At 40.8% G+C, this 11,382-nt stretch overlaps 1 protein-coding gene across 4 annotated transcripts; it reads left to right on the top strand.

Annotated features, from left to right (window-relative positions):
* Window positions 1–4,660: 4,660 nt before the first annotated feature.
* LOC112284091 (putative membrane protein At3g27390) lies at window positions 4,661–10,994 on the top strand. 4 transcript variants are annotated; one of them, XM_090251409.1, is made up of 13 exons: window positions 4,661–4,862; window positions 5,521–5,594; window positions 5,743–6,330; window positions 6,677–6,783; window positions 7,117–7,225; window positions 7,397–7,589; window positions 8,004–8,140; window positions 8,337–8,625; window positions 8,824–8,930; window positions 9,082–9,244; window positions 9,460–9,664; window positions 9,988–10,231; window positions 10,477–10,994. In XM_090251409.1, the coding sequence occupies exons 4-13, from the start codon at window positions 6,678–6,680 to the stop codon at window positions 10,688–10,690; spliced, it is 1,767 nt and encodes a 588-aa protein (XP_090107535.1). In that variant the 5' UTR covers window positions 4,661–4,862; window positions 5,521–5,594; window positions 5,743–6,330; window position 6,677; the 3' UTR covers window positions 10,691–10,994. The 4 variants fall into 4 exon arrangements, with proteins under 4 accessions (XP_090107535.1, XP_090107537.1, XP_090107536.1 ...); XM_090251410.1 differs by having other exon boundaries at window positions 4,696–4,884; XM_090251411.1 differs by lacking the exon at window positions 5,521–5,594 and having other exon boundaries at window positions 4,668–4,884.
* The last annotated feature ends 388 nt before the right edge of the window (window positions 10,995–11,382 follow it).

Genomic DNA, 11,382 nt, shown 5'->3' with positions numbered 1-11,382 from the left:
CATTCCATGCTCACAACCAATATCAAGAAATCAACTTTCATACTGTCATTGGCCAAGCAGAGCAAGATGAGCAGGTAGCAGACCAATTCAAGCCCATTTCAACACTATGAACATGAGTTAGCTTATCACTTGACGATTTTGTGTAACCAAAAAGGTAGTTTGTTCCATCTTCTAGCCACACACCTACTTCACCTAGTTGTCATGGAATTTCTCAAGAAAACATGGAGCAACTAAAATCCACAAAGAGAGTTATTCCCATGGCACCCCAGCAAAAAAATTGCCACAAATTCAAATGATGAAAGTTATCACAAAACGGTGGAGGGTTGGACACTTTCTCATCAAAGGGGTGTGTCCCTAGTCTAGCCCATGCAAAAATGATCTTAATGAATGAAGTTAAGAAGATTCTGAAGCAACTGCAAGTAGAAGAGACTCATGTTGGAAAAAGTTTGTGTTTAAGTTAACTGACATCTGATTTCTTCATTGAACTATACAAGCATGCCACATTCCTGCTCTTAAAACACAGCAATTATGAAGCACAGAGGTCCAAATTTAGTGGGGACATGAGCTCTAGGTATCTGTGTCACAACATTTTTCAAAAAGCAATAATCAAAGTGCTAAATCAATGCTGGATGCATCCAGTGTTGATTAAGCCTCACATAGTGGTATTGGTGATAGGGCTAGGAACTGGCATTGTGATCCTCAAATTGTAAGCAGAGAAACACTTACCGCAAAAAATAAATGAATAAATAAATAATAACAAAGATTAAAAGAATTCCCTTGTTTTGTACAATACTGGTTACACCCACATGGGCTCCTGTCAACATTCATGATGGTTACCTTGAGTGTGTTAATGAAGTGTTATTTGAGCACCATATCAAGCAATCAATGGGCTGGGCCCTGACATGAGTTCATAGTACCAAGGCTCAAAGCATGTTTCAACTCAATGGACGAACAGAGAGATAAATGGATGAACAGATATAGATGGATGGACAGTAAGATAAACAGACCTGTAGACATGGGTGCTGTTCACACTGTCAGTGGTCCAGCCATCAAAACATTCAACGCAGTTTCTCGTCGTCGGCGCTTTCGTCCAATCGTCAACGTTACGTCCACTATTATGACGAATTCGGATCAAAGCTAGATGAGCCGTGATGGGGCGCCCGGAAGCGCAGTTCCACCCGTTCGATCTCCTCGTGAATGAGTTCCGAAGGTACCCATTAATGGATTCCGATCATGGCAATGCCTGCCATTGCGCTTGAGATTGTTCCGAGTTAGGAAATGCCGCTTGCTAGAGAACCAGTGTCCGGGGAAATTGGCGTGGTATCGGCTCCATGCCCCTGGGAGGCAGCGGGCGGTGGAACTGTTTGAGGGGGTGAGGATCATGCTCCTCGCGCCGACTGAGGTCCGCCCGCTCACCCCTCCCGCCGCAATTACCGACTGCTGTGTGCGTCGTAGAGCGCGACTTGCAAGCGGGATCGTTTTTCAAGCGGGCTCCTACGTTGGACTCAGTTATCGATCTGCGTATTTTCGTGCTTCCCTAACACTAGCAATTGACGATTGGGTCCTGGTCGCATGTTCCGCTGGAGTAGAATCTTTCATCTATGTGGAAACAAGGAATTTGCAGCAAAAATTCTCCAGTTTTCTTATTTCAGAACCACAGCCAGTTCAAGCGAACCTCGTCTCGTGTCGGAACTAGTTTGGACCCTTCTGCGCCAGCAACGCAACGTCCGTTGGACGGAACCTTGAGATGGAACTGGGTTTTAATGAGGCTTCAATTTAAAGTCAAAACCAATGTGTGACGCCTTAAATTATAGGCAACTAAGTGGGGGAGAATCCATGGCATGACGTGAGGGTAGAAGGAGCACATAATGTGAGGACACACAGTGACTTGTTCTTCAAATTTCTACATTTTACATGCTTCATACCAGGTCTCAAAGCCACAACAACAAAACAACAAAAAACCAACTTGAATGGAATATAAGTTATGCAAATTGAAAAATGACATAAAATCCCATCTACTAGTGGGTATTCTTTTTCTTTTTTAAGATGAAAACTGATATGTATGTTAATATTGATAGTGTATATTCATTGATCTACAAAGAATGTGCCACTCAATTAAACATGTAAAGTTGCTGGAACATATTGGTCCTAAGACCATAGCAAAAAATTTAAAAAAAAAAAAATCAAAACACTAGAAATACATGGAGCTGGCATTTATTTATTTACTAGCTGCAGCATGAAAATAAATAATGATTCAATGATTACATACACATATAACTTACATACACACACACATGTATGTATATATATATATATATATATATGTGTGTGTGTGTGTGTGTGTGAGAGAGAGAGATTGAACTAATGTTAGGAACACAATGTTTTTTATCCATTAGTCCCCATTAACCAAACAAAATGTTTATTGAAGAACTATGTGAGACTTGATGTGGTAATGGAAGAATTCTTATATATATATTTTGTAGAATTCTTTGAATACATAAGTGGGGTTTGTGAACATGTGTGCTTTCCAACCCCAAAAATAGACAGGAGAAAGAAGAAAGGAGAGAAGGAGTTAGATTACACAAGATAGCTTAAATGGATATTCCATATGGATGTTACTATATATATATATATATACACATGTGGGATCTTTCCCTGTGTGTGTGTGTGAGCAATTATTTTGGTCAAGGTGAAAGCCAGTGTTGTTGCTTTTTGTGACCACTTCACTTCACAACCATGGTTGACATTGGGTCACAACTTGAATGGACAATCACATTCTTTTCACTTTCTTGTTCCAATTTCTTTATGGTCTTTTACAGTATTTTTATCAAATATGTTAACCTGGGAAATATACAAGAAACAGTAATCCCAAACAGTGGATGGTTTAGAATGATTTTGAGCAGATAGTGTTTCATGGTTATTTGATCTTGCAAGTAACAATTCAAGAACCTAATACTGTGTGCACCACTGTAATGTCTGGTAAAAACATATTAAGAACCTGTTTGCATTTGGGAAAAAATCATGCATAGGGAAATTTGAGTTTCTTTCTCATGTTAGTGTTAACAAATTGTTGGTTGCTTGATATACTACATATTTTATACATACTAGATGGTCATGGAATTATCATGATATATGTTGTCTTAATCTGTTTTTTTACATATTTTTGAAAACTGAGAAATATATGTATGAAAAATTAAAGCTCTCTGATTTTTGCAAACTTGAAATAATGGAAATATTTTCTTTTTCTTTTTCTTTTTACAAATTTCATCTATGTAAAATAGTTTTGTGTTATCTATAAGGAATACCATTTGAGGGTTCAAACCTAAACATGATCATAATTCAAGACAAATCAAACAGTAAAAACTTTTCTTTGCTTTGTATATTGATTGAAGAATAATAGTTGGCAAGTGTTTATTTTTACAAGAAAATATGTGCTATTAAATCACTTACCTGCCTTTCAAGTAATTTTTAATAACACATATTATTTGAATCCACATGATTTATTGTTATAAATTTGTACATAATAAATTCATATAAATTATCATACTAATATATATATATATATATATATATATATCCAAATTTAAATTTTAAATATATCCAAATAAATTTACATTATGAAAATTTATGGACTGCTTGATATAAGACGCTTATCCTCCAAGAACAATTCTATTACTAATTGTACAATATACCATCACATTCCATGCTTCTAATACTGTGGAGAAAACCTTAAAATCATTAGACAATGCGCATTTCTTTTTATCTTTCTTAACTGAAAATACATCATCATAGTAATACAGTCCTATCACTTATGGTTGTTACCATATCATAGTTAGTTAGCAATCCTTGGTCTACAAATCAGAAAGAGCTATAAGTTTGTTCATATACTTTTTGAACATCTTGTAACACTCAATAGAGAAATGACATTTCAAAATTTGTTACCAAAAAGAAGTATTTTCTCCATACTCAACTCCTCCTTAATTATTACAAAATGCTCACCACAATTTTCTACATTTTATACGCCACAAGCTCCTTTTCACTTCTCAACTTCCATCAGAATCAAATCCTGAACTAATTGTACCATTCTATTATGGTGAAAACTCTCTAAAATTTCTGTTTTTTCACCTCAGAGGACCCAACACACAGCTGCTGACAGACATATTGATGGGTTTGAATGCCAAAATGCTTTTCTTCCACGTTCGAATACCATTCATTCCTCACATTATAACATATCAGGGCCCAATCGTGTGTTTTTTTTTCACGTCCCCCTCTCCAATGCAATGCAATATATAATCCCCACCTGGGACGCTGAGCAAAGCAGTCATCTCAGGAGGAGAAATCGAAAGGAAAAGTTAAAGGCAAAATAGCCTTTTTGCTTTTTTGGCTTCATAAAGTGAAGTACCGCATTTGAACGAGAATTAAATGCTGAGATGATTACAGAAACACAGCCGAGTCCCACCAAATAACGGCCGGATCTCCCGCCCCCCCGCCCGCGCGCTCGAGCGAAGGGGCCTCGGCCGCTGCTCCCGACCAGATGGGACGATCTCTGCCGCACAAGTGGAAAGAAACAACCACCAACGTAAAAGAAGAGAGTCACAGAGAAAGAAATAGAGCGGCATTCATGAGCCGCGCCGCTGCGTAGGATGGTGCTTTCTTGAACAGGGAGGGGTGGTCGGAGGGAGGGACTTGCGTGGTGATGGCGGCAATGCGGATTACATGGGCGCCCTGAGCTTGGAATGCGAGCAGAGATCGCTGGACTTGTGCTGAAGATTCGGTGGTGTCACGACGATGTCATCGAGAATCGGGGCAGGGAGAGATAGAGAGAGCGCGAGAGAGAAGGCGGAATCGCTCGGGAAAATTTGGTAACGGCCGTAAAGAGCAATGGTGTGTGCGTGTGTTTGTTGAGTTGGTTTGTTTGGTTGGTTGCTCATTCTGCATTTTCGTTTTGATTTGTCTATTTATTTCTATTCCTCTTCTTCCTCGGATTATTTGTTCTGTGTAGCACTCGAGATGGCGATAGGTTGGTGGTCTTAGCTGTCGAGACGTAGAGGGGACATAATAGGAGAAGGGAGGAGAGGGAAATTGTTGTTGTTGTGATGTTGTTTTGAGAGGAGGAGGAGGAGTCTTGGTTGGGGTAGTAGGAGCAGGGAAAGTGACAGTTTCAATTGGATGCTGCAGCGCTCGTCAAGTAACTTACGAAGCGAATGTTGAGGAAATGAATGATAGTGACGGCATTTTGGTTGCTGACCTTCCTTTTGCATTTTTGATTTTACATTTTTTTGGGAGAGGAAGTTAAGGCTTGTGAGGGAGGTAATCCGGAACAGGCGGACTTGGAGTTCAATGTGTGTTATTGTTTTGGATTAGTCGTTGTCGTGGTGGATTGTCCGTTTTGGAAGTGGTGTCTGTAGTTTTCAAAGCTTACCGTCTAAGAATTGGTGGGAGTGAGGAGTTTGTCTGACGGGAGATGGGGAAGAGTATGTTCTAGGCTGACTAGGTTCTTTATTTTTTCTTTTTGTACAGGTACGTGGGGCCCCTTGTGCTCGTGGCAACGTTTTTTCTACTCGATTGCGAGCTTCGCCTGTTGCTTTGAGAAGGTGTTGCGAGAGGGATTTAAGGAATAGAGGCGCAAAAGATTTATCCTTTCGCAGGAATGGCTTATCTTGCTAGACGTTGATAGTCCTTGTATTGTTTTTTTATAGGTCTTCATGCGGATTGAGTATTTCCATGTGGACGTGGGTTCAGGAAGCAGGTTCAAGTAGCGGCAGAAGAAGTACAGACAGTATACGACAGCGCCCATGCTGCGCATTGCCTTGCACTTTCGATGAATCGAAGCTCTCAGCTGTCATTGCGCAGCGGTCCTGTTAGAGGCGGATGATGTGAAGGCTTTGAATCTGATGCTATGGATTCCCATTTTACATTAGTAATGCAGCAAGGGATGTCCGAAGTCCAGATAGTGGCCGATCACGTTGAAAATGAGCTTTGAGTACATACAGGGAGATCATTATCTCTCGATGGATAGACATAGGTATCCAAGTGAATCTATCAGGCATTTAGGATTCTGAAGACACACAGTTATATCACGGAAGTCTGCAATTAGCAGAAGACACTCATTGCAAGGCGGATGATGACTAGTGGCCTTTGGAGCCAATTTCAGACTCCAAGGATCTGGAGGAACTTGTCGAAGTCGATGCGTCGTTGAAGTCATTTTCAATCAAAGGGCTTTCTTCTCCTCGCTGTTTGTCCAGCTTCTGAAGATAAAGCACAAGCCTTCAACCAATTTTTACGAGTCCAATTTCTCTTCCCAACTGCTGATGTTTCCAAGGATATCGAGTAAGTCACGGATGAGATGCCATGTCGCTTTCACTTCCATAATTAGAGTTATCTAGCGCTGTCTACCGACTAAGATGAATTCGGTGAAGTTCGGAGAGGTCTAGCCTCATAGAAATCGGTCCTTATGCTATTTATTCCCAGTTAAGTCCTCACAATGAAAAGCTCAATTTCTCTGTCTTGTTTCGTTACTATTATCATCTCTCGAAGACATGTAAGGGATTTCATTGATTTCGGGCTCAGGTTGAGTCGTGCTCATAATCTGACCTAGCCACCTCTGTATTACTTAAGACCAAAAATTCTGTATTAGCAAGGTTTTGCCTCTGGTAACAAGATATTCCCAATGCAGTATGGCGACTTCAGCCAGTTGTTGGCGAGGATGCTTCAACAAAATTGGCATGTCTCTAGTCTATGTCATGCTGTGCGCGGCTCTTATCTTCATCGGCCTCATCAAAGGTAATTGCTTACCTGATACTCTTCACCAGGGCATACATTGTTGGGGAAATATTTTATGCTTTTCCGGGTAAAGGAACGGTTATTTTTTCTCGCAGGTGCAATGTATTTATGAATAGAGGCTTGCTCTGGGTGCTTTGGTTGTAGCGTAGGGTTTTTTGAACAAAACTACCACGCAACACTCCAGACATGCACGCTTAAACTCGTTTACCTTCGTTCACTGCATCTCACGGAATTATTTTGGATAGTTGTGCGATTCAATACTTGCGCAATGTTTTTGAGAACCCTCCCTGGGAAGTTCCTGACATAGTTGAACTGATTTTCTGGAATGTGAAGGATTATTTGTGGGCATTGCCGCAGCTATGGTGATATTTGTGGGGCATATATCAGTGACTGTAATCCTGTGGCCCCTTCACGTTTATATGACGTATAACACGATTGCAAGGTTGGTGTTCATCACGTTCTGATTTTAGTCATGGAGTAGAGTTGCAGTGGTTTAAATCATGGAACTGGAATCAGAAGAATATCCAGCAGTTGCTCTGAGGAAACAAACCCAATTTTATGCCCCATCGAAGGAATAGAACTGACGATTCACCTGATGCTCACTTTGTTACAGGACCAAAAAGCTCGGGTTGGTATTGAAATTGCTCTCTCTTCTTCTGTTGCCAGTTCCTTTGTTCCTCTGGCCAGTGCTGGTGGCTGTGGGAAGCGTGCTCGTTGGGTTAGGGTACGGATTCGGGACTCCTTTAGTTGCAACTTTTGAAGCCGTTGGAGAAAACAGAGAGTCCAAATTTTACCATGCGTTCGTGGTATGTTTTAAAGTTGAAAGCTCCCCATATGAAGTTCTACGAAATTGTTTTTTTATGTAGGATTTTTCGTGTTTCCTTCTTACTTTTAATCTCACGCCTTCAGATCTCTGAACTGAGCATGAATGAGGTTTGTGGGTTGTTACTACAATGACTTGTCCTTGTAGAACATCTATCCAGAACTCTTATCATATTGTGCGGCCTGACACATTCAGTGATTTGATAGATTTTGGAGTGGAAAGGGTGTGTATGAAATCTTCTTCGAGTTGGACGACTCTTCATTTCTGCCATATTTATCTCCAATACCCCATACATTTAGCTGAGAGCAGTAATATAGTTGTGCCAGTTCTGCGACATGAATACTTTGAAGATAAACTGGTCGATCTACTTGCTGAGAAGGCATTTTTTGTCGTACAGGATGGAACTGTGAGCACGTTGACAGGCTCATGTACTGTCGTCCGAGACTTCACAGATCTCTGTGTCCACTCGTATTGTGACTATCTTGATGATTTTCGCTCCAGTGAGCCCAAAGATGGCAAGCCTTTGGATGTTAAGTAAGCGATTACGTTCTCATGGATCTTAACCAGTGAGAAAGGCTCTTTAACTCCATTCATAACTGTAGCAGATAACCCGTCTGGTTCATGTTTTCAGTACTTCATATGCTCAAATCTAATTTCATTACCACCTGTTGCCGTCTTCAGTTACAAAGCATTCTATGTGAGTCAGAAACTGACCGTGATCTGTTTCCAGGTTGTTGGAATTACCGGCGTGTCTGGCAGTAGCAGTGCTGGGATTAATAGCAGATACTCCTCTCATTACCTTGGTAGCGGTAGTCAAGAGTCCGTTCTTGCTTTTCAAGGGGTGGAGCCGTCTTCTTCACGATTTACTCGGACGACATGGTGCCTGCCTAGAAGCTGCGTGTGTCCCATTTGCTGGCCTGGCTCTTCTTTTGTGGCCTGCCGTGGTAGTTGCGTCCGTCCTGTTGGCCATTGTCTCCAGTCCCCTGTTGGGGCTCTTTGGAGCTGTGATTGTCTACCAGGTCCGTGAATTTAATTTGACCATTGTTGTGAAGTTTGGGATTGTGAACACTTCTTTTTATGCGGGACATGCTTTCTGTTAGTGTATGGAGTGTCAGCCTAAATGATCAGTGGGAGGTGGATTTTCCATTTTCATTTTATATTAAGATTTCTTTTCTTTCCCGTTATTTCCTAACTCAATTTACTGACTGTAAATGCAGGAAGACTCGCTGCGATGTGGCTTGGCTTATGTGGTGTCGATAGTGGCTATGTTTGACGAGTACACGAACGATTTGCTTAACTTGAATGAAGGATCTTGCTTACCAAGGTAATTCTTGAACAAGCTGAACATTAATCAAGCACCACTTTAGAAATTTGCAACGCTATGCTGTTTACTTGTATGAATTACAGTTTTATGATGTTATTCTTTTGCTATTGTTCGTCAGTGCCTGATGGTTGTTTCCGTGTGTTGAAACTAGACCTCGGTACCGGAAGGATCTCTCAAAGCCTGATCCAATGCCTCCAGGCACTTACATATCGCCATTGTCACCTGACAATGCTATCTTCAGTCCAACAGCAGTTCCACAAATGACGTCATCACGTTCGCTCCGGCAACAGTTGCAAGAAGTCAAGCTTGTTCAGGTTGGTTTCTAGCTATGGTCATGTCAGTTAGTGTGGGAATTTAGTGTGAGAACATGAAGAGAATTACATGAGACGTAATGAAGCTGCAGGTCCTGGTTGTGGAGTCCTTTTAGATTATTCATCTTGCTGTTTTATTATGATCTGGTACGGGCACGTTGTATGTTCCTTCGTTCGTTTAACAACATTAGCTTTGGGCTTGAACGTGGCCTTTGTAGATATGGGAAGATACGTTTAGAAATATCAACCTAAGAGGCAAGTATCTTGTGGAAGCTGGGGTGTTGAATACTGCGGACCTTGATGGATGGCTTAGGGGTGGTAAGAGTCCAAAGTGGAAGATTGTTGCTTGTGGACTTCCTGCCTACTGCACGCTTCATACACTTCTTGAGTCTGCGAAGTCCAACTCTGCTGGGATCCTCCTAAGTAAGTGGCTCCATATTTTCATCCTGATGAGTAGTTTGTTCAACTGCATATTGTCATGGACCTGTTTTATTTCATGCAATAAACTTAAGTTTGCCGCATTTTGTTGCTGCGACAAAATATGTAATTCATGCGTTTTAGAGTACAATTACAATTTTAGATTGCATATTTCTAAGTATATTTCATTTGTTCCATGTGGAAGCCGTCCAGGTAGAACTCTGGTCTTGAATGGTCGCTGCACAATTTGTGCTGGTATTCACAATGGATAACTATCCCGGTTTGATGGTCAAATTTTGATGCGAGAAAGAGTTTTGTACAATTGGCAGGTGATGGAACAGAATTGACCGCAGCGAACAAGCCCCAAGAGCGTATGCTTGACTGGTTCTTTGAGCCACTTCTGACTTTGAAAGAACAGCTACGATTTGCAAACTTGACCGAGGTAGAAGAGCACTACTTGGAGAAGCTGGTGTTAACGGAAGGGGACCCGGTACGAATGTTGGATTGGGAGAACGGTGGGGTCGAGCCAGTAAACGATATTAGGAGAGGCGAGCTGCAAGCATTAAGTCGCCGGTACTTATTTGGACTTTAATGCATCATGTTGCAGTTAGTCAAGCTTTTCGCTCGTAATGGCCTGAAAATTCCTGAAAGACCCTATTAGACCAGTTCGCATTTGTCGAAACACTTCGAGCTTACAAGAGCCTTTGTTTTGTCTATGTGCGATTTTCTTTGGTTCTGATGGGCGTTAAATTCCTCTACCTGCTTAACAACACATGCCTGTACAATATCTAAGTTCTCACTCTTTGTTCCCATTGCAGTTTACAGGGAATTGCTACCGCAATTTCCAGGTTACCAACATACCGTCGCCATTACAAGCGATTCATCAAGGGTTTGCTTCTCTATGCTTTAGATAGAATCAACACGGATAGCTCTTCTAGTGCTACAGAAGAATCTTTAAGATTCGATCCAACTCCTGAAAGTAGTGTGCCAGGTTCACCGGAGAACATCCCAGTTGAAAACAATATTGTTTAGCAACCAAGGAAAGCATCTTATTGTACGAAACACGTACATGAATTTTTTAGCAACCACCTCTGTACATGGCAGGCAGGGAGATTAGCCTCGATCCCCTTGAAAGGCTTAATGTAGCCTGAGTTCAGTAACTTATCACGTACCTTTTTCCTCCTACACCAGCTTAGTGAACGAGGTCTGCTTCTATTAGAGGTTACAGAGAACGCGTGATTCTCAGTACACTTGTAGCCCTGTAGGACAATTTTGAGAAATAGCGTTACCAATCAAGCACATCCTTTGATTTAAGCAATGCCAACATGATTACTCATTTGACTCTCTTGAATTGGCCTTCATGATCTTAAATACATTTGTGATGCAGTATTGTTTACTTGGAACATAATGTTTATGTTTGCAATCATATTGCTCCTTCAATTATCAAAGGTCTAGACAACAATCCTGTGCTCCTTGAGTAGCAAAAACTTGCTCTAATTGTCTAAAATCATATTCAAACTTATAGAAAAATAAGACAATATTTTTGATGTTAAATACTAACTCAAATGTTGTTCTCCTTTGCAGTTTTTTAATTAGTGGTGTTTTAGATTACTAAAAGTGGTTGTTTTTGTTACAACTATATTTACAGGTGTTTATAAAATTTGTTCGGTCCAGTTTGACCGTGAATTTCTTAGAATTGATTCCACTTATACTATTTGGTGAAC

Source organism: Physcomitrium patens, chromosome 6 (assembly GCF_059467195.1).
Source record: "Physcomitrium patens ecotype Gransden chromosome 6, ASM5946719v1, whole genome shotgun sequence".
NCBI classification, from domain to species: Eukaryota; Viridiplantae; Streptophyta; class Bryopsida; order Funariales; family Funariaceae; genus Physcomitrium; species Physcomitrium patens.
The sequence above is the reverse complement of the archived record's forward strand: the minus strand, read 5'-3'. Positions and strand labels throughout refer to the sequence as shown.

Bases quoted from the DNA above. Each gene is read 5' to 3' on its own strand.
- LOC112284091 (XM_090251409.1), top strand. From the start codon at position 6,678: ATGGCGACTTCAGCCAGTTGTTGGCGAGGATGCTTCAACAAAATTGGC. The intron at 6,784-7,116 runs GTAATTGCTTAC...TGGAATGTGAAG, and splicing joins CTTCATCGGCCTCATCAAAG to GATTATTTGTGGGCATTGCC. The intron at 8,626-8,823 runs GTCCGTGAATTT...CTGTAAATGCAG, and splicing joins GAGCTGTGATTGTCTACCAG to GAAGACTCGCTGCGATGTGG.